At 40.5% G+C, this 22,215-nt stretch overlaps 1 protein-coding gene across 2 annotated transcripts in view; it reads left to right on the top strand.

The window, feature by feature from the left end:
* The window catches only part of uxs1 (UDP-glucuronate decarboxylase 1), a 51,832-nt gene that overhangs the window by 11,949 nt on the left and 17,668 nt on the right, over positions 1 to 22,215 (top strand). The window contains exons 4-10 of one of the 2 annotated variants that reach the window (XM_033022620.1): positions 3,510 to 3,553; positions 4,173 to 4,251; positions 4,869 to 5,049; positions 9,961 to 10,065; positions 11,653 to 11,712; positions 16,001 to 16,122; positions 16,638 to 16,757. In XM_033022620.1, the coding sequence (XP_032878511.1) occupies positions 3,510 to 3,553; positions 4,173 to 4,251; positions 4,869 to 5,049; positions 9,961 to 10,065; positions 11,653 to 11,712; positions 16,001 to 16,122; positions 16,638 to 16,757 (711 nt within the window). The remainder of the gene's footprint in view (positions 1 to 3,509; positions 3,554 to 4,172; positions 4,252 to 4,868; positions 5,050 to 9,960; positions 10,066 to 11,652; positions 11,713 to 16,000; positions 16,123 to 16,637; positions 16,758 to 22,215) is intronic. The other variant, XM_033022621.1, reaches the window with a different exon arrangement.

Raw genomic sequence — 22,215 nt, 5'->3', positions numbered from 1 at the left:
GAGCTAGCTAATTGGATATGTAATTAGTCATGGTCGAAAGCAGAGAGTGTTGATGGAAGGTAGACAAAAATGCTGGAGAAGCTCAGCGGGTGAGGCAGCATCTATGGAGCGAAGGAAATAGTCGACGTTTCGGGTCGAGACCCATCTTCAGACTGATGTGAGGGTGGGGTGGGGAGGGGGCGGGAAGAAGAAAGGAAGAGGCGGAGACAGTGAGCTGAGGGAGAGCTGGGGAGGGGAGGGAAAAGCAGGGACTACCTGAAATTGGAGAAGTCAATGTTCATACCGCTGGGGTGTAAACTGCCCAAGCGAAATATGAGGTGCTGCTCCTCCAATTTACGGTGGGCCTCACTCTGGCCATGGAGGAGGCCCAGGACAGAAAGGTCTGATTAGGAATGGGAGGGGGAGTTGAAGTGCTGAGCCACAGGGAGATCAGGTTGGTTAATGCAAACTGAGCGGAGGTGTTGGGCGAACCGATCGCCAAGCCTACACTTGATCTCACCGATGTAGAGCAGCTGACACCTAGAGCAGCGGATGCAATAGATGAGGTTGGATGAGTTGCAGGTGAACCTGTGCCGCACCTGGGAAGACTGCTTGGGTCCTTGAATGGAGTCAAGGGAGGAGGTAAAGCGACAAGTGTAGCATTTCCTGCGGTTGCAAGGGAAAGTGCCAGGAGAGGGGGTGGTTTGGGTGGGAAGGGACGAATTGACCAGGGAGTTACAGAGGGAGCGATCTCTGAGGAAAGCAGACGGGAGGAAGATGTGGCCAGTGGTGGGATCCCGTTGGAGGGGGCAAATGCCGGAGGATTATTTGTTGTATGTGACGGCTGGTAGGGTGGAAGGTGAGGACAAGGGGGACTCTGCCCTTGTTACGAGTGGGGGATGGGGAGTGAGAGCAGAGTTACGGGGTATAGAAGAGACCCTCGTGAGAGCTTCATCTAGAGTAGAAGAGGGGAACCCCGTTCCCTGAAGAATTAGGACATCTCCAATGCCCTGGTGTGGAACACCTCATCCTGGGTGCAGATGCGGTGTAGACAGAGGAATTGGGAGTATGGGATGGAGTCCTTACAGGAAGCAGGGTGGGATGAAGGGTAGTCCAGATAGCCATGAGAGTCAGTGGGTTTATAGTGGATGTCGGTCAGTAGTCTGTTACCTGCGATGGAGATAGTGAGGTCTAGAAATGGTAGGGAAATGTTGGAAATGGTCCAGGTGTATTTGAGTGCCGGATGGAAGTCAGTGAGTTGTGTATGGGTGCAGGAGGTAGCACCAATGCAGTCGTCAATGTAGCGGAGGTAGGGTTTGGGGATAGGGCCTTGGTACGCCTCGAACAAAGATTGTTCGACATACCCTACAAAGAGGCAGACATAGCTGGGGCAGATAGCTATGCCTTGTATTTGGTTGGAAATGGGAGGAGTCAAAACGAAAACTTGTTAAGGGTAAGGACCAGCTCCACTAGGCAGAGGAGAGTATCAGTAGACGGGGATTGGTTGGTTCTGCGGTCGAGGAAGAAACGGAAGGCGTTAAGGCCCTCCTGGTGGGGGACGGAGGTGTAGAATGACTGGACATCTATGGTGAAGATGAGGGAATGGGGGCCTAGAAAACGCAAGTCATGGAGGAGACAGAGTGTGTGAGGTGTCTTGAACATAGGTAGGGAGGGATTTAACCGGGGGGGGGATAGGATGGAGGAAATAAGTTTGGTGGGACACGAACAGGTAGAAACAATGGGTCTGTCAGGACAGTCAGGTTTGTGGATTTTGGGGAGAAGGTAAAATCGGGCCGTGTGGGGCTGGGGAACGATGAGGTTGGAGGCTTGGAAGGGCAGGGAGCCGGAAGTGATGAAGTCAGTGATAGTGTTAGAGATCATGGCCTGGTGCTCGTCTGTGGGGCCATGGTCCAAGGATGAGTAGGAGGAGGTGTCTGAGAGTTAATGGAAGATTGTTTTTGGACTAGAGGTTCAATTAAGAGATGCAGTGAGGATAAAAAACCTTTCGGTCTACCGTGTCTGCACACTAGGGACAACTTACAACCTTTACTGAAGCCAATTAACCTACAAACCTGTATGTCTTAGAAGTGTGTGAGGAAACCGGAACTCCTGGGGAAAACCCATGCGGTCACGGGGAGAACGTACTAACTCAGTACAGACAGCACCCTTGGTCAGGATCGAAACCAGGTCTCTCGCTGTAAGGCAGCAATTCTACCATAGGCCTGTGAATAATGAGCCACAGGGTCCAATGCTCGGATCATTGTTTCTCATTTATTTAGTTTGGATGAGAATATACAAGGCATGGTTACTGAGTTTGGAAATAAGACTGGAATAGGTGGCATAGACAGTAAAAAATGACCATCAAAAATTGCAGCAGAATCATGATTGGTTAGGTAAGAGGGCAGAGGAATGGCAAATGGCGTTCAATTTAGATAAGTACAAGGTGTTGCATTTTGGAATGTCAGAGTGGACAGTAGGTCCCTGGGGAGTGTTGTAGAACACAAGGACCAGGGAATATAAATACATGTAACCCTGAAAGTGCCGTCACAAGGAGACAGGATGGTGACGAAAGCACTTGTCACGCTAGACTTTATTGTACAGAGCATTGCTGATGGGTGTTGGGATGGTATCTTGCAGTTACACAAGATGTTGGTGAGGACACATTTGGTCCATTGGGTACTGTTTCAGCTATCCTGCTGTAGGAAAGATATTAAGATTGTAAGAGTGCAGAAAAGTTTCACAAGAATATTGCCAGGAATAAGGACGGGAGAGGTTGGGTAGGCCAGGTCTTTATTTCTTGGAGCTTCGGAGACTGAAGAAGAAGTGATAATGGTGCATAAAATCATGAGGGTGATCATGAATGTTAAGGTGAATATACACAGTTACCTCCCAGGTAAGAGGAATCAAAAACTAGAGCGAATAGGTTTAAAGTGAGAAGGGAAAGATTTAAAAGGTATCTGAATGGGCAACAACTTCACCCAGTGTATATGGAATGAGCTGCCAGAGAAAGTGGTTGCATAAGGCAAAATAGCAACATTTAATAGACATTTGGACATGGACAGGAAAGATTTGAAGGTATTTCAGCTAAAAGCAGAAAAATGGGACTAGGCTAGATGGGCATCTTGGTTGGCATGGACGGTGAACGAAGGGCCTGTTTGAATGCTGTGTTACTCTATAACTTGATGGTGCTATATGATTCTTAATATTCAATTCTACTGCTAAAGAACAAAAATGGGCCCAAAATATGAACAACTTTCAAACGAGCAGAATGGTACAGCGAACTTTAGGAATATTCCCACTACATGCCCCATGTACTAAAATTGTAATTGGCTTTGTAAATAAGTTGTGTATAATATGAAAGATTCCCGATTACATCTTTGAAATGGGGCTTGTATTTTATACTGATGGTATGGTTTAGCCTAAAGTGATGAGTGTTGCAGAAAACGACCTTTTTGAAATTATCACGTTTTCACAAGTTGGAATGGTGAGCTTACTTTTAAGACTGATGTTGACGCATTTTCATCTTTCAGGCCTTGATACCCTTGAAGGAAAAAATGAGAGAAATTGAAACAAGGTAAACAGTGATTCCATTTGCTTAGATTAGATTATATAATGAAGTACAGTGAAATATAAATGTTGTCCTAAACTATTTGGTCTGAGGGGCCTATTTCTAGAAATTTGATTTGAAATCTTAAGTTGCTCTATTTCATGCTTTTGCCCGGAATGTAACAAATTCAATTAATGTTAGAAATAATGCTGATTGGCAATAGGAGGTATGACAGGGCTGATATTATTTCAAAATATTGTTCTTCTCATGCTATTTCTGAATTTATGCCCTTGTAATAAATCATTATCAGTGCTTTCCATGGCACTTTTACCTATCTTATTGTTAACAAACAGCCTTGACATTCTTTCAAAATTGAATTCTTGAAATTCTCAGAGTCCTTATAGATTTGCAATTTATTGAAACTGTAGTGTTTTAGAGGTAGAGATTTAGAAATGAAATGGCTGATCTTGCATTTCCACAATTGAGAATCCTTGCAGATCCACTAATTACAGATACTGTTTTTTGGTACATTTTAACAGGTGAACTTCAATGTTGTATGACAAATATATTCAGGAACCAAGTACAATTCTATCATTATCAATTACATTCTGATATTAATTGGGACAGCTTAAAATATCAGTAATAGGTTTTATGTTTCCAACAGTATGTCACAGAAGTATCCACCCGTAAAATTCCTTTCTGAAAAGGATCGTAAAAGAATTCTAGTAAGTGCATTTTTATTTCCTATTTTGTTATTAAGGCATTTGTTTATTAAATATGTTAATATATCTTAATATCAGTTGATTTTTCCACTTTAACTGAGAGCAGATAGTAGTGAAAATATTTCCAGGAGACAATTTATTATTACAGATAACCCATTTTGCATGCATGCTAAATGTAACTGATAACATGATTTGATTGGTGTATGCTCTTATAATTGTGTAGTTGGCATAATCAAATTGTTGATCAAGAGGTTACAAAACCCTCTTTGCTATTTGCTGTCTGTGTCCCTCACAGTGGCATTCTGTCACTGGAGCACAGCCTTCATAAACAGGTTTTAAATGTTTGTGTGCGATCAGTTCAGTTTAGTTTATTCTCAGGTGTACCGAGGTACAATTAAACGCTTTTTGTTGCGTGCTAACCAGTCAGCAGAAAGACAATACATGATTAGATTCAATCCATTTACAGTGTATAGATACAGATTAAGAGTGTGGAGCGATTGTAATGTGTGTTTGTAGATCTGCTTCTGTGGCTAGCATGCAAATAGTCGCCATCTTCAAAATTGTTGCATTGAAAGTGATTTTATTCTTTGCATTCACGCACTATGCTTTTTGTATTACAGATAACTGGAGGTGCTGGATTTGTTGGCTCCCATCTTGCTGATAAACTCATGATGGATGGCCATGAAATAACTGTTGTAGACAACTTTTTCACGGGGCGGAAAAGGAACGTCGAACATTGGATTGGTCATGAAAACTTTGAATTAATCAACCATGATGTGGTAGAACCTTTATATATTGAAGGCAAGTTATCATCTATTCATGTTTATGGGATTTATGGAAAAATGGCCACTCGTGTTTGCGTTTTGGGGCAGTGAATTTTAATGTCTTTTAAGAGAAGTTGATGGAAAATGGAATTAAAAATGGGGGTGAGTAGAGGTGAAATTTGTTTCTGTCTGATATTCCATTCAGTGACATCATGGCTAATTTGTTTACCTTGTCCATTATCAACCTATTTCCGTATTCCCTGAATTTTATGTTGTCCATACGTTCACTAGTGTTGATCTTACGCAGCTAGATCTAAAGTCATCTATCCTGTTTCCTTGAAGGTGACGGGTAATAATCCAGAAAATTCACTCCTCGTATGTTCTGTGACTTTAACCTCAGTTCATATTGCCAACTTGTTTTATCCAGACTGTTAAATCTGGCGTTCCTTTGTGATCATTGTATGACCTTTGTTATCAGCTTTCCTCACTTCTTAATTCTTTTGCCAATTGACTTGTCACTGTCAGGGACAAGTAAGCCACATTAACCAGGGTTTGATTTTCAATATGATCATATATTTTGTCAACTTTCCATGCAGTCTACTTCATGTTGTTCTGGGTCAAGATCATTCTTCACTGTCCTCCATTATTGAGGAAACCCATCATTTGCCATTTTGTCCTTTCAAAATATTTTTGTTCTTGACAATACTTGCCAATGACCAATAGACAACTGGGGAGAAAGCAGAATCCTTGAAAGTAGTTGGGGGAGTTCAGAACCAGGGGCCATAGTTTAAGAATAAGGGGTAGGCAGTTTAGAACCGAGATGAGTAAAAACATTTTCACCCAGAGAGTTGTGAATTTGTGGAATTCTCTGCCTCAGAAGGCAGTGGAGGCCGATTCACTGGATGCATTCAAAATATAGCTCTCGGGGCTAGCGGAATCAAGGGATATGAGGAGAAGGCAGGAACGGGGTACTGATTGTGGATGATCAGCCATGATCACATTGAATGGCGGTGCTGGCTCGAAGGGCAGAATGGCCTACTCCTGCACCTATTTTCTATGCATCTAGTAAAGACCATTATTTGTAGATTGATTAAAATTGGACTTGGGGAAGTGCAGGCATCCGATCAGTCTGCTTTTTCTCATCTTAACAGATTACTAGGAAAGTACTGTTTGCATTTTCGGAGAAGAGTATAGGCTTTGAAGTTGAGAAACTGAGGCTGGAGAAAGTAAGGGATGGGACAGAAGGTAACCAGAGAATAGAAATACTAGAAATAATTGGTCTGCTGGAATCCACAAGAATAATTGCTTAATTCTATAAAATTGGAGCATAGGAATATTTTTTTTGTACTCTTTTATATTCTTTAGGCGAGTATTAATGTCTTTCCAGTCGTTTTCAGAACTTGCCTATCACCTTCATAAAAACATTCAACCCGAAGTATCATTCTTCTGCCCTTTATAATTCTGCCATTTTAAAATTGTACCATTTTAGTGTTATTAACTTAATTGTCCTGAAAAAAAAAACTTTTCACCATCTGCCCATTTTCTCAACTGAGGCTTGTTACAGACCTATTCACTATTTGCCCAATTACCCTCTGAAATCCCTGTGGAACCAAGTTTGTCCATCTGATAGGAGACTGCAGGGTTCAGATCTGTGGAAATGCTCTGCTACAATTCTGTTGGCTTATATACAAGCACCCAGTGCTTGTGAGACGACCCCCCCTCTCCCCCTGCCCCTGCCTCAATTGTGTTATTTAGTACATGCCACGTATTCAGATGTCTTTTGGAAGTTCATATCCACAACATGAACTGCGCAGTCCCCTTAAACCTCATCCAATATCAACACTGACTGTAGGAGCAGAATCTGTCTGATAAGACATGCCTTATTTCTTGCTCACTTAAATTATGAATTTCAGATTAAATGCTAAATTGCTCATTTTCTGGAACAACTTCTGAGCTTTGAAACCATTCAGGACAAAGCAGTTTGCTATCCCTTCACCTTTCAAATGCCAATCTATATTCAATCACTGACTGACTGTGTAATTCATTCCGTCTCCAAATGTCAAACTCTGAATAGCGAATATTAATATCATGGAGAGCCTTGCTTTCATTTCTCGGATAAATATGTAATGCTCTGCCTTCATTGGTGCTGAGTCAAAATCTACAATAATAGCACAATCACACGAATAATGTTCATGAAATGCCACGGTTTCCACCAGCAAACGTCATGATAATGTGTTATCCACAATTGATGAAATCAATGAAAAACATAACATTTTATTTGGTAGCTTATTTATGTGCAGACATGAACATTTTATTATAACCAGTAAGTAGGCTTCCAAAATCTTTTATTAAGAGAACCAAAGGTCTAAAAAGAAAGATTTGCATTTGCATTACCTTTCAGAGTGACCATTTGAGGACTGCTGTGACAAATGTACAAACCGGGCAGACAATGTATGAACGGTACAAACAGCATTGTGATAATCACCAGATAACTTGCTTCAGAAATCCTTACTGTGATGAATATTGGTCCAAACATCATTGATCATCCTGGAATGAGTGTGAATAGATTTCCTCCAACCAATAATGAAGCAGGACCCATGTTTCGGGGAGCATCACAAGTCAAGAGTATTTTACCAAGAGTCTGAGGAAGGGTCATCTATTCCTTTTCTCTCGAGTTGCTGCCTGACTGTTGAGTTACTCCAGCACTTTGTGTCTATCTTCAGTGTAAACCTGCATCTGCAGTTCCTTCCTACACACTTAGCTGGGTTAAACTTGAAACAGACTTCATTCATGTGAATGGGAGTTTTTCAATGCAAGGACTCGTGTTTTCATGCATTTAAGTTCTAATTTAATTGTTTTTATCCATAAGTGTGATTGTGTATTGCTTTATTAAATACAGTTTGTTAGTTTTGGGAATCCAACTGGCTCTCTGTGCTGAGACAGAGCCTGCATAGTGCTGTCCACATTGAGGTGATGAGAGCCAGGCTTTCAGTGGAAAATTGTCATGTGGTCATTTTGAAGCAAACCAAGAAGCAGGTAGCCAATGCATTTTGGCCAGCTGATAGATCTGCATTATCTCCCTGGAAGCATTTGTAAATCAAATCTGTAGACAGATTACTGAAAGATGCCAAAACAATGGGGTTGTTTTAGTGAGTGATTTTTAACTTTCCCATCATTGACTGGGACTTGTTCAATGCCAAAGGCTTAAATGGGGCAGATTTTTTGTCGTATCCAAGAGGGTTTCTTGAAACAGCATGTGGATAGTCCAACCCGCGAAGGGATGGACCATGTGGTAGGAAATTAATCTTACCGGTGACCAGTATTTTGGAGATTGTGATCACAACTCTAAGTTTTAAGATGTAAGTTTTGAATAGGGAATTAAGATTTGACTGGACTTTGTGGAAAATTAGAGTAGGTCAAACTGCGATGTTGTTAGGCAGGAGCTTGGGAGGCTTCACTGGGAGCAATTATTATTGGGTAAGTCCACATCAGACATGTGGGAGTTGTTTACAGGCCCATTCTGAACCGGCATGTTCCAGTAAGGAGGAGGGATAAGGATAGCAAGGTAATGGGAGCCTTGGATGGCCAAAGAGGCTGTAAATTTGGTCAAAAAGTAAAATAAAGTGCATGCAAGGTTTAAGAGGTTAGAATCAGGCAGGGCCTTTTGAGAAATATAAAGAAAGGAGGAAGGAATGAGTGGGCGATTAGAAGGGCCAGAAGGGGCTACAACATAGCTTTGAGTCTGATTTTTTTTTTTTAAAGCCAAAGCTTTTCATACCTATATTAAATCATGTGGATAACTTGGGAGATGGTATGATAAGGATATCAAGGATAAAGCAAAGAATTTGCGCTTGGGGTCTGGAGATGTAGGCAGGATACTAAACAAGTAATTTTCATCTGTTTCCACCAAGGACATGAAGGACAGCGAGATCAGTGTGGAGAACACTCACAAGCAAGGGTGTTTTGCATGGTTTTGTACATGGCAGGTCATGTCTTGCTAACTTGATCTAGTTTTTTGTGCAGGTGATGTAGGTGTTCAAAGACGGTAGGGTGGTAGATGTTGTCTGCATGGATTTTAGTATAGACTATATAGTCTATGTATATGATAGAGTGCCCCATGGTATACTGATCCAGAAGATTATGATGCACAGGATTAATAGTGACTTGGTGCTATGGTGGAACTGTCTTATGGATTTGGAACTGATAGAAAACAATGCTGTGGTGGAAGGAAAATATTTGTGCTGGAAGTCTGACCAGTGGAGTTCTGCAGGGATCTGTGCTGGGACCGCTGCTGTTTGTGATATATGAATGACTTCAACATAGATGGGATGGTTAAGAAGTTTGCAGATTACACCAATATTGCCTGGGCCGTGGACTGAGAAGAAGGCTGTCAAAGTATACAGTAGGATATAGATCTGGTACAGAAATGGATGGCTACTTGGATTATTTTTTTCTGGAATGTCGGAGGTTGCAGAGAGACCTGATAGGAGTGTATAAAATTATGAGGGGGATATTTAATTCGGAGAGTCAGAACCTTTTTCCCAGGTTGGAAATATCAAATACTACAGAGCATAGCTTGGAGATGAATGGGGCAAAGTTTAAATGAAATGTGCAGGGCAAGGTTTTTTTTACAAAGTATGGAATGCGTTGCTGGGGATGGTGGATTAAGCAGATGCATTACTGGCTTGTAAAATACTTTTGGATAGGCAGGGAATGGAAGGAAATGGGTTATTATGTAGATAGGTGATGGTCTTGGCCTCATGCTCAACAGACATTGTTGGATTTTTGGGTTTGGTTAAGGGTTTGTTTCATCATTGATGTTAAGATGGTCAAAGCTACTACTAGAAAATCACTGCATTAAATTAGAAATGTTTCAAATGATGAATGGGGATTGCTATATGTATACTTCAGTTTACTAGACAATTAATTAATCTTTTATTTAAAATAGTGGATCAGATCTATCACCTGGCTTCACCAGCATCTCCTCCAAATTATATGTATAATCCAATCAAGACATTGAAGACCAATACAATTGGGACATTAAACATGTTGGGTAAGACTATTTCTTCACGTTTAATTTATAAAACGTTATAATATATGAAATGTTTTGTTTACAATGAAATGTCTTGCATGAGATTTTTTAGAATGCTGAAATAAAATGTACAAATACCTCATCACACCTTACCAAATGCCATTTGTACCTTCCTATTTTCTAATTGGAAAATAAGTAAAGGCTGCTCCCAATCATACGCAATCTTAGGTATGTAGAGCATTTCCATATGTCATCCAACCCAGCCCCGAGGCAATGATGGAAAAGCAGGAAATAAATTTGTAATGCTTCAGGAATGTGTGGTAGCACATTAATGTGCCACGAATCATCGTCATGTCGATAACCAATGCATCTGGTGGTCTAGTCTTGTGACCAATGCCAATGTTGTAGGAGGGTAATCCCTTTACCCAACTGAATCCAACACAAAAAATTGGGGGGTGGGTCGGGGGAATTTTTTTTTCAATCTACACTTTACCAGAGAAGCAATGGTTTTCCGGGTCGTATATCCGGTCGCTCTGCAGCCTAACATCAAGGAGCTGGAGGTCTTGCTCAGGACTGACTGAGTCCCACAGCGGGGCGTGGACTTGCCATTGGAGCCGATTCCTTGCCTTGGATCGACGCTCGCACCTGGTTCAGTCCTGACTATGGGTGCTTCTCTGTACAGAATTTGTACGTTCTCCCTGTGACCATGTAGTTTTTCACCAGGTGCTCCAGTTTTCTCCCACGTTCCAAAGATGTGCAGGTTTGTAGTAATTTGGCACTTGTAATTTGTCCCTAGGGCAGAGCTAGTGTATGGTGATTGTTTGTCGGTGACGACTTGGTGGATTGAAGGGCCTGTTTCCACGATGTATCAGGCAGCATCTCTGGAGAACATGGATAGTTTACGTTTCGGGTCGGGACCCTTCTTCAGATCTGAAGCATCACCTATCCTATGCTCTGCAAAAATACTGCCTGACCCGCTGAGTTACTCCAGCACTTTGTCTTTTTTTTGTAAACCAGCATCTGTAGTTTGTTATGTCTCCAAGAGTAAATGTACCCTAGCTAATTGTTCTACAAACAATTTTGCAAAAAATAGATTATCAAGTCATAATCATCAAAACTTTGTGCGGAAGAAATTGCTTTCCGTGTTTCATATTTTATGCAATGCCCTTTGGGAAATCATAAGGTCCTGTGCCTCAAGTAAAATCTAACAAAAGATTATAAACATTTCTTGAATAGTAAGTGAAGACAATAACAGTCAACACCATTCTATAGATTCCATTTAGTATTATTGCACTACTAGCATGGTGGCACAGTGGGAGAGTTGTTGCCTTGCAGCACCAGAGACCTCGGTTTGATCCTGAGTGCGGGTGCCATTTGTACGTTCCCCCTGTGACCCCATGTGTTTTCTCTGGGTGTTGCGCTTTCCTCCCATATTCCAAAGACATGCAAGTTTGTAGGTTAATTTGCTTTTGTAAATTGTCCCTTGTGTGTAGGATAGAACTAGTGTATGGGTGATTGCTGTTTGGCACTGACTCGGTGGGCAGACTGGGCCATTTTCCACTCTTCATCTCGCAACTAAACTAAATTAGTATGATCTTGTGTTTTCAGGCCTGGCAAAACGTGTCGGTGCACGCCTCCTATTGGCTTCTACATCTGAGGTATATGGAGGTAAGATCCAATTTATAGTTACATTTTTACTGTAAATTTCATTTAGTAATGTCTTTCTGTTGACTTCTTATTTTAATGGTTGTTGAAGCAACTCTAGCTACCTATGAGAAAATATGCCACAAGGAAATGATGGTTGAAATTTAATTTGCATGCCACAAGCCATTATTACGCCACCAAATATGCATTCTTAGAAATTAAAAAAACAGAAAATATTGGACACACCCAGCAGGATCTGGTTTAAGCAATGTGGAAAGAGTTGTTGTCTCTTCCCATAGATGTTGCCTAATCTAAATAATTCCAGCCTTTCCAACTGTAGTATTTCATTGATTTTTCAAGGTATATTCTCAGAACCTGTTTACCTTCTGCATTCTGGCTTGCAAATCTCATTTAGGACTAACAGTTCTTGTGAAAGTTGTTCTTTTTCAACTGCTGTGCAGTAGCAATCTTTCAGGATGGCTTTGGGAAATCAATCTTTTGTGCAATGTTACAAACATCTGAAGATGTTTTGGGTAGACCAAATGAAAGCATTTTTGTCAATAGTGAGCCTTTGTCCTGTTCTTAGTATACCTAAATGACCAAGCAGGTAATACTATGCTAATGGAGCCATGAAAACCTTTTGGCTGGCTTCCATTTTAAATGAAGTTTTCATAAATGGAATATTAAATCAATCAGTTTAAAAACTATGTGATGGTCTGCATCATTACGCAAGATATTTTCAAGTTATTTCAAAATATTTGCTTACTTTATTATTTTAAATGAAAATGAGATAGGTAGGTCCTTTTGGATCAGTGATATAATTGTGAACAATGACTGGATGTGCCGGCTTAAAGCCAATCAAAGCAAGGTGCAAGCATGAACACAATTTAAAACTGATCCAATTAATTGCAAACTGAAGTCAAAACTTGTGCCACAGTTTTAATATGTTGATTACTGCATCGTTTTTCATCAGAGGAGGTGCCATGCAGTATGTGGGAAATGCCATGTTGTCCTGAAGCAAATGATTATAATGAGAGGAGCACCCAGGAGTCTGGGAATTAAATGATGAAGTTACCTTGCATAAGAAATAGGAAAGTACACATTCCTAATGACCAGGCTCCACAAGCACCATCTCCCCCATTACACTTTTCTTGACCTTAGCCACCATTTTTTATCTGTATTAATCGGCCTCGGTAAAAATCAATTCTTGAATAAAAATGGAAATGTAGAAATGAATTATTGTCCTAATTGATTTTTGCATAATATCCTTTTTTCCCCCCTTCTGCACGCCTTCTTTTTCTTCTTCTTGCGTATGGCGTGCACAGCCTGAAGTTGTAGGACAACTTGTTCTATTTGATCTTACTTGATTGTGCACGCCAGGTTGATTGCATTCGTTGAAACAGGGCGGACCACGTGAAGGTTGCAAACTCCCACCCCCACTCCCTCTTTCATGGGTATGTATAAGCAGTTAGAAACAGCCAGCACTGCCATTCAATATGATCATGGCTGATCATCTAAAATCAGTACCCTGTTCCTGCTTTTTCCCCATATCCCTTGATTTGTTTAGCCCCAAGAGTTAAATCTAACTCTATCTTGAAAACATCCAGTGAATTGGCCTCCACTATCTTCTGTGGCGGAGAATTCCACAGATTCACAATTCTCTGGGTGAAAAAAATGTCCTCATCTCGGTCCTAAATGGCCTACCCCTTATTCTTAAACTGTGACCCCTGGTTCTGGACTCCCCCAACATTGGGAACAATTTTCCTGCATATAGCCTGTCCAATCCCTTAAGACGAGGAAACACTTTTTCTCACAGAGAGTGGTTGTCTGTGGAATTCTCTGCCGCAGAAGGCAGTGGAGGCGTGTTCTCTGGATGCTTTCAAGAGAGCTAGATAGGGCTCTTAAAAATAGCAGAGACAGAGGATATGGGGAAAAGGCTGGAATGGGGTACTGATTGGGGATGAACAGCCATGATCACATTGAATGGCGGTGCTGGCTCAAAGGGCCGAATGGCCTACTCCTGCACCTATTGTCTATTGACCGCCTTGCTTCTAAACTCAAATCCTCTCGCAATGAAGGCCAACATGCCATTAGCTTTCTTCACTGACTGCTGTACCTGCATGCTTACTTTCAGTGACTGACGTACAAGCAAGCCCAGGTCTCGTTATACCTTCCCTTTTCCTAATCTGACTGCTAGTGAATGTAAATATCAGTGATCACAGGCAATGAGATAGATTTCCAATGATCGACCTTGGGGCAGAAATGGCCTTTTATCTCTATGAGATCAGAAGGTCACCTTATGGTTGCTAGTTTATATTAATTCTTAATATTTATCATTTAGGCTTTAAATTGATCAATACTTGGCTCAGCTTCACTCCTGTACTTGATTGTTTCAAGGACAAACCATCATTTAAGTTGAATACCCCCCCCACCCTTCCTGCCATCACCGTACTTCTATTTGGACTTGCATTTGGAGAGAATGATTCTCGGTTGTAAGTTAAGTAGCCTTTTTTCTCCTTTAGAACAATAGGAAAAGAGGATTTGGTTTGATGTGATTTTGTAGTTCATTCCATGTGTGAAAATTTGTAGGTGGAATAAATACAATTTCCTCTAACCCCTACTTATACATTGCACACTCTACTTGGAGGTATGGGGAAAGGGCAGTTTGTCACGCAAGTAAAAGGTTAAATTTTTCCCAAGTATGTGCTTGTGATAATTTCCAAATCAAATTGAAAATTGTGGTACCTATTGCCATACAGCGGCATACATTTTCAACTTCCCTCATGGTGACTAGGCTGTGGGCCGAGCATCAAAAATGTGTCTAGAAATCAGTTTCTGTGACCCAAGTCACTGAACTACATGAAATTTTCCACAGATTTAGATGAAATATAATTGAGAAGGAAGTCATAACTCGTCATTGCCAAACGTTGCACATTAATTAATTAAACTAATTAGAAAATGAGATCTGGAAAGTAAGCGCCATCTAGTGGCCAATGCCCATAAGTTAGTTCAAGTTCACGTGGAGGGTCAGGCAGAGGCTACAAAAAACCCCATCTCATAGTCATTAAGTCTTCATGGACTTCTATTCATACCATTTAATGAGAATAACACTGTTACTACCATAGATAAATTAGTTCAAGTTCAAGTTCACATACACCAGTTCATTTCTACATAAACATCAGACATTTCTGACCATGTCTCACTCCAATGGCAGCCTATAAAGTGCAATGAATATTCCTCCGTTTTTCTCCCGTGGTCGGGGCCTGGAAACGGCCGCTACGGACGGCACTATGTACAGCCTTGCCCCCCACCCTCCCCGCCCGCGGAGATGATCCGCGGCTCCGTGTTCGCGAATCGGCCGCTTCTTAATTGAGACCGTGGCTTCACTATGTTAAATACATAGGCCCCACGATCGGAGAACTTTTTCCCGGTAAGTTATCGCAGGCAGCTCCGAGATTAGATGTTAAAGACTTATTAGACTACAACAAGCTGGCATTAGTGAAAATGTTTAATTTATCTTGTGTTATGGATACACATAGTTTAGGCCCTCAACTTCATGAATGAATGAATGAACGAGTGAGTGAATGAATGAGTGAATGTACAGCCTCCAAATCTCATTTTTTCACATTATAAAAGGGTGCAATTAAATTAATTAAAGTCCATACAGATTAATTTTCATAAATTCAGACTTTAGATCTTACCTTTCAGTTTGAGTTGATTCACAATGTTTCACAGGTTTCACAATTTGTGTTGCAACATCTCAGCAGGGACTTTGCTTTCAAGACTTTCTTCCACTTCTATCCACTTAGCTGCACATTCTTCAGACTTCTTAATGCTTTTCTCACTAAATTCAATTACCCTGCTGCAAGTTTCCACGACATGTATTCCACAGAACTAGAAAGAACCTTCATCGGAATCTCCAGTAAAACAGGCAGCAGTGAAGTCCTCTCAGCTATGATGTGTGCTACCCTGAAGCAAAGTGCGTGATTGGCCAACTGGCATACAACTCAATGTTAAACGTGCTTTGATTGGATGAAAAATACCTGAAATTTTTCCGGTTTTTCTCTAATTTAATAAAAATGTGCAAGTCTTGTTCATGACGAGTTTCAGGGGTGATTTATATAATATTTTTACACAAGATGTGAAAAGTTCATGTATTTCTGTGACTTGGGTCACGAAACACTGGAATAAAGCTCCTCGGCCCACAGCCTAGACTGGGCCATTTAAGATGGGAACTGTTAATTTATGGTACCGTCAAAATTTTACGAGTATGATGGTTAATCTATTTTCAAATCTTTTTTCATCAATAAAGATCCAGAGGTTCATCCGCAACGTGAAGATTATTGGGGTCATGTAAACCCTATTGGACCAAGAGCCTGTTATGATGAGGGCAAAAGAGTAGCTGAAACTATGTGTTATGCTTACATGAAGCAGGTTTGTACATGCTTCCAAGTTGCTCAGAAAAATAGATTACAATTGCTAAACTTTGGCCTTTAAGTAGTATCTTTTAAGTTCGGTAGCATAAACATATAGCACCATGTGAATGATAATTTGAGAATGCTTGCAGTAGATCTTAATCCATATGTAATCTATATAAGTATCTTGGTGCATGTGTTCGGATTAGAATTGTTACTTTCTGTTAACCTTGCAAAAGTCTTGATGGGGTTTTAGTAGTTACATATTTAATGACATTTTTATAACATCTTTCGGTCTAAATATTACTTGCATATAGCAAAATCACTCTTAGTTGTATACCTTATCACACCTATTTCCTGTTCAGATGAATTTGGTCATTTTAAAATGATGTTTAATTGATAATATAATGATAACATGTTTGGATTAACTGATATGGATTTAATTAATTTTGACCAATCTGTATGCTGCATATAAATCTTTTATTTCTTTGATAATGTACATATTAACGCAGGTGTTCCATATCAACGTTGCAGGAAGGAGTTGAAGTTCGGGTTGCCCGAATCTTCAACACATATGGACCTCGCATGCATATGAATGATGGCAGAGTAGTGAGTAACTTTGTTCTACAGGCTCTCCAAGGAGAAGGTCTGACTGTGAGTACAATTTGTCAATCTTGCACTGCTTTGTGTGTGTGTGTGTGTGTGTGTGTGCACTTTGGAATGTTGTCCGAATCTCAGTAAATTGTACAGCAGATCTTTTCCAGGCATTGAATTATTATTAACAATTTAAAGATATACAGAAGATGCCAGTTTCTGTTGCATCTACACCTATGAGATTAAAACCAAACTATTTTTCACTGGTTGTTAACTTTATTTATTTGATAAGACCATGTTATTGATTACTTATAACAATATATTGTCTTGCCATAGTTGAGCCATTGAAAGAATAGAAATAGTTTAGAGATGTTTTGGGGATATTGGAGGAAACCGGAGCCCCCAGAGGAAACTAGCATGGTCCAGAGAGAACGTGCAAACTCCACATACACAGTACTCCAAGTCGGGATTGAACTAGGATCTCTGCCGCTGTGAGGCAGTGGCTTTACGAGCTGTGCCACTGTGCTACCCTAGAAATAATTCTGTTTCATGTAATGTCTTAGACATTCGTGGTAATATGGGCTTTTAAAGAAATTCACATATGATGTTAAACAGTCCTTTGAAAGTAAAGGAGGTTTTGGAGAGCCTTCTGTTTTCAAATTTTCTTTTTAATAAAAGGAATGATATTTTTGCCCAGCCTTTTAAGTAAAGGAATCACGAGAATCCCTGCAATCAATCTGTTCCACCTACATTTTTACTTCTCAAAATCTTTTAATTCTCATTACATTTTCCTTATTAGCACAAACATATGTTGAATGATCTAGTTTGCTATGAATTCTGCCCATTCAAAAGTAGACCACCTGCTATCTAGGTAGCCACCATCTTTCTTTTCACGCTTGTGTGTCTCCTGTACCTTGCAGACAAGGGAAGTTAAATTTGATACTGTGGGCATATGTGCCAACCTAAGTGCAGCTTTTGGGGAGCAGGACCTAGGCACCATCAGACCTGGCGGGTAAGTGTCAAAAGCTGCTATCCCACCCCTTTTAGGTCTAGGAGCAGAATTTGGCCATTCGGCCCATCAAGTGTACTCCGACATTCAATCATGACAAATCTATCTTTCCCTCTCAACCCTAATTCTCCTGCCTTCTCACCATAAATCCTGATACCCTTGCTAATCAAGAATCTGTCAATCTCCGCTTTAAAAAATATCCATTGACAGCCTCCACAGCCATCTTTGGCAATGAATTCCACAGATTCACCACCCTCTGACTTGAGAAATTCCTCCTCTTTTCCTTTCTAAAGGTATGTCCTTTTTTTCGGAGGCTACGGCCTCTGGTCCTAGACTCTCGCACTAGTGGAACCATCTCTCCACATTCACTCTATCCAGGCCTTTCACTATTCGGTAAGTTTCAACGTGGTTCCCCCTCATCCTTCTCTGTTTCTGTGGTCTTTCAGCATGGCGCTCTCTGTTTCACAGCACTAGTAGACGGCCGAGCAACTTGGATGAACAGTGAACAAATTCCACATGTCTGACCCAACCTGTTGCTCGTGTGTGTGTGTGTGTGTGTGGTAAACCTATCAACAGCTGAGACTACATATTAATCAGCAGTGTTGCAGGGTCATTGCACCAGTATCTCGACGTCTTGACTATTTCTGCAAACATAATATCGCATCCCACTATGGCAGCCATGGAAACATTTATACTGTGATAGATTTTGGATTGAAAAGCTAGTATCAATCAAGGTGATCATGAAAATTATTGGATTGTTATTAAAAAAAAAAAAAAACCTTCTGATTCACCAGTGTGTTGCTTTGCATGGCCTTTGGTGATTCAGTACACACCAATGTGATTATGCCATGACATTCAGTGGGATGTCATTCCACTGAATTACTGTTCAAAACAAGCAAGGAAAGAGTTAGGGAGGGGACGTGGCTGTGTTGCCAGCAATTCTGCCCAACTTCACTTTTTATCCCGTTCTAGCATGCAAGACTTACCATAATTGGTGGGTGTCTGTGTGCTTAATCTAGCACTCCAGCTTCATATGGTATTGTTTCTTGGCATACCTTGTGATGTACAGGGGTCATACCCAGATTTCCTGCACAGGTCAGAGTAACCCACATTGAACGGCACAAATGGGCACTTCATTTGGGAATGGATTTCGTGGTTAATCTGTGGTTTCCAGTTTGGATTGTCATCTTGGTATACATTTTTCTACACACTTTCTGAAGTCTGCGATGGCAGTGGCATACTCACCTATGTTGGCTGCTGAGTCCTTGAATGTGGATTAGAAACAATCATGTATGAGCTCACCTATTTCCTCAGACCAGCATTGTACAACTTTCTGTACCAGATCCTTGCTCTTCAGTTTCTACTAATAAACAAGGAAAAGGGCCACAGCCTGATGATCAGATTTTTGTTTTCAAAATGCAAGCAAAGGATGGAGGAGTGGGCTTCCTTGCCCCTCTTGTATTTCGCAGATGCTGCCTGGCGTGCTGATTTGCTTCGGGTTTCCTCTCATGAGGAACTTTGATTACCCTTAAGTCCGAGATCGTTGTCTCTATCTTTTCCAATCTGAACACTCATCTTCCCAACTGATGTCTTTTGGGTCATTCCCTGATGGTAATGTTCTTCCAGCCCTTTTCAATGGCTATTTTCGCACAAATGGCACATTCTTGGTCTTCTCCTCTACCTTTCATCTCTCTCTGCAGTCTCCTTACTTCCCACTAACTTCCCAATCACCATTCCATTATACTTGGGTGACAAACTTGGGTGTCTTTCCCCACACCTCTCCTCCATGCAGTTAAACATGAAATGTGTATGCATTTGAATGTTGGGCAAAACATTGTTTTAATAGTTTGTAGTTTCAAAGAATCTAATATGGTAGAAGAAAATGAGCTGAGATGGAACAGGACACCCAAGTGTATAAAACGTAGGGCAATATGTGAGGGTCTGCTTGCAGTAAAAACTCTAATTAGTGGCAAACTGCGGTGATGGAACTACAAAGTTTTAGCTCTTTGTGTATCTTGCTACTTGGGTAGTCTTTTGAAATGATCACCGTAGAGTCATAGCATAGGAACAGGCTTTACGGCCCATCTTGTCCATGCCGAGCCAATTGGCATACAGTGCTGTTCCCATTTGCCTGGATTTGACCCGTAGGTCTCTAAACAGTTGCAATTCATATCTGTCCAAATGACTTAAGTCGTCATTGTAACTGCTTTTATAGCTTCCTCTGGAAGCTCATTCCAGGTATGGACAGCCCTCTGAGTGAAAAAGATGCCCCCAAATCCCTAGTAAAACTCTCCCCTCTCACTTTGAGCCTATGACACCTGGGGAATGCACAAATGCCTTCCAAATCTTGAAGTGAGAGATGTTGCAGATTGGGGCACTATTTAAACTCTTTCTTGCACTATTCTGTGTATTTGTGATTTGTGTCATTTCCTGCTGCAAATGCAAGCGGACAAAGAGTCGTTTGTAAATTGGGTGATTAATGGGACCTTTCCTTTCAAACAATGAAATTAAATGGTTGAGAAATGTCAACAACAGAGAAGAACAATGAAGGACTATTAAACCAACTCGTGTCATAAAGATAAAAATGAAAGGTACAGAATGAGAGAGGACAAAAAAGACGTGATGAAAGTAGAAATGATTTTTAGCCTTTTTATTTTTGATTTTTTAGAATACATGGATGAGAACTTGGCTTAAATAATTTTGTTTGTGCGATTGATTTGTACGAACTGCCAACCTATAAAATAATATTTATCTCAGTAATTATGAGCCCGTACTTTCTGCTGCATGATTAATTACTAATCATAATTAATTAATTCTAATTACTCAGCGAATCCAGTAGGTTATTAAAAATATTGGGGAGATTAATAATGATATGCATTTGTACTTAGAAATTGCAGGAAATGTAAGTCTGTCAGTTCCCGTGACTCACAGCTGCTGTATGTCATCCCTTCAAAATGCTATGTAATTTGAAAATTTACATGGCTTTGCATTTGAAGGCAGACACTTATTTCCCCCCCCCAGCAAGATAAAGTCAATTATTCCCACATACTCATAGCAAGGTGGCATTGTGCCTTAACCAGAATAATGCACTCTCAAGTCATGAATGTGAGTAGTATGTGAAAGGCCTTGCTAATAATTAGTTATTCCACGTATTATATCATTTTCAAATGTTAGATAATGCCTTTATGTTATCAGATCTCTCCACCATCAACAATGGGGATTGCACTTGTATTTTTACTGTTCAAAGTTAGTGAAAATAGGATTTTCTGTACATTTATGTTGAAATATTCGTTTCAATTCGACATTAGTGTTACATTAAACATTCTAGTCTTCATATTCAAATTAATAATTGAAATTCTAATAAAAAGTGAAGCTATTAAAATGTATAATGCAATTAGAACATCGATTGCAGAGGATTAGTTATTTATCTATCATTCACTTGCTTTTATCACAATTTCCATGGGGGGGGGGGAAACAAATATAGATTTGCTGTTTGAAAAGCCTGTTGATTTTTAAATGAACGCTATCTTTGGCTTTCATGCCTACAACTTTCTCCCTAGCAACATGATGAGCTTTTTAATATTTATGCATAAATAACATCTGAAATCCGGATAAATCTGGTCAAGATGGTCGTCCTACCCAAATTCCTGTACCTTTTCCAGCATGTTCCTATATTTATCACTAAATATTTTTTTGATAAATTAGAAAGGAGAATATCTAAATTTTTATGGGGTAGCAAACCGGCCAGAATTCGAAAGACGCTACTACAGTCTCCTAAGAATGACGGCGGTTTGGCACTTCCTGACTTTAGGCGATACTACTGGGCTGCTAACTTGCAAAAAATCCTGTACTGGATGAATGATGATTGCGACCACCTACCGACCTGGGTACACATGGAAAAGGCGAGTTCACATCTCCCGTTGCGGTCTGTCCTATGCTCTCAACTCCCCCTTTCTATAACATCTGCGGGTGCAGGCCCAATTGTATCCCTCTCGCTCAAGATATGGAATCAATTTAGGAAAAACTTCGGTTTACAAGGCCCTTCCATCTTGACCCCACTGCTTAAAAATCACATCTTTAAACCTTCAAGTACAGACTCCGCATTCAAAACCTGGCATAGTAATGGCATCAGTAGTATCAAAAACCTATACAAGGATGGCATTTTTTCGTCTTTTGCGGAGCTTTCATACAACTATAGCTTCCCAAACTCCCACCTTTTTCATTTTTTCCAGATTAGGAATTTTGTGAAGAAGATATTCCCCCATTTCCCAAATTGTCCCCCTGAAACCCTGACCGATTCCATCCTAGCCCTAGATCCCAACCGGAAGAAATGCATCTCTTTTTTGTACAACTTGTTAGGGTCGGTTATATTGAAACCTTATACCTCATTAAAAGCTGCGTGGGAGGGCGAGCTGAATACGAAACTAACAGACCAGCAATGGGACTCTGCCTTGGATTTGATCCATTCTTCCTCCATATGTGCCCGTCATGGCCTAATCCAATGCAAAG

Source organism: Amblyraja radiata, chromosome 6 (genome assembly GCF_010909765.2).
Source record: "Amblyraja radiata isolate CabotCenter1 chromosome 6, sAmbRad1.1.pri, whole genome shotgun sequence".
Taxonomy (NCBI): Eukaryota; Metazoa; Chordata; class Chondrichthyes; order Rajiformes; family Rajidae; genus Amblyraja; species Amblyraja radiata.
This window is presented reverse-complemented; position numbering and strand designations above follow the sequence as displayed.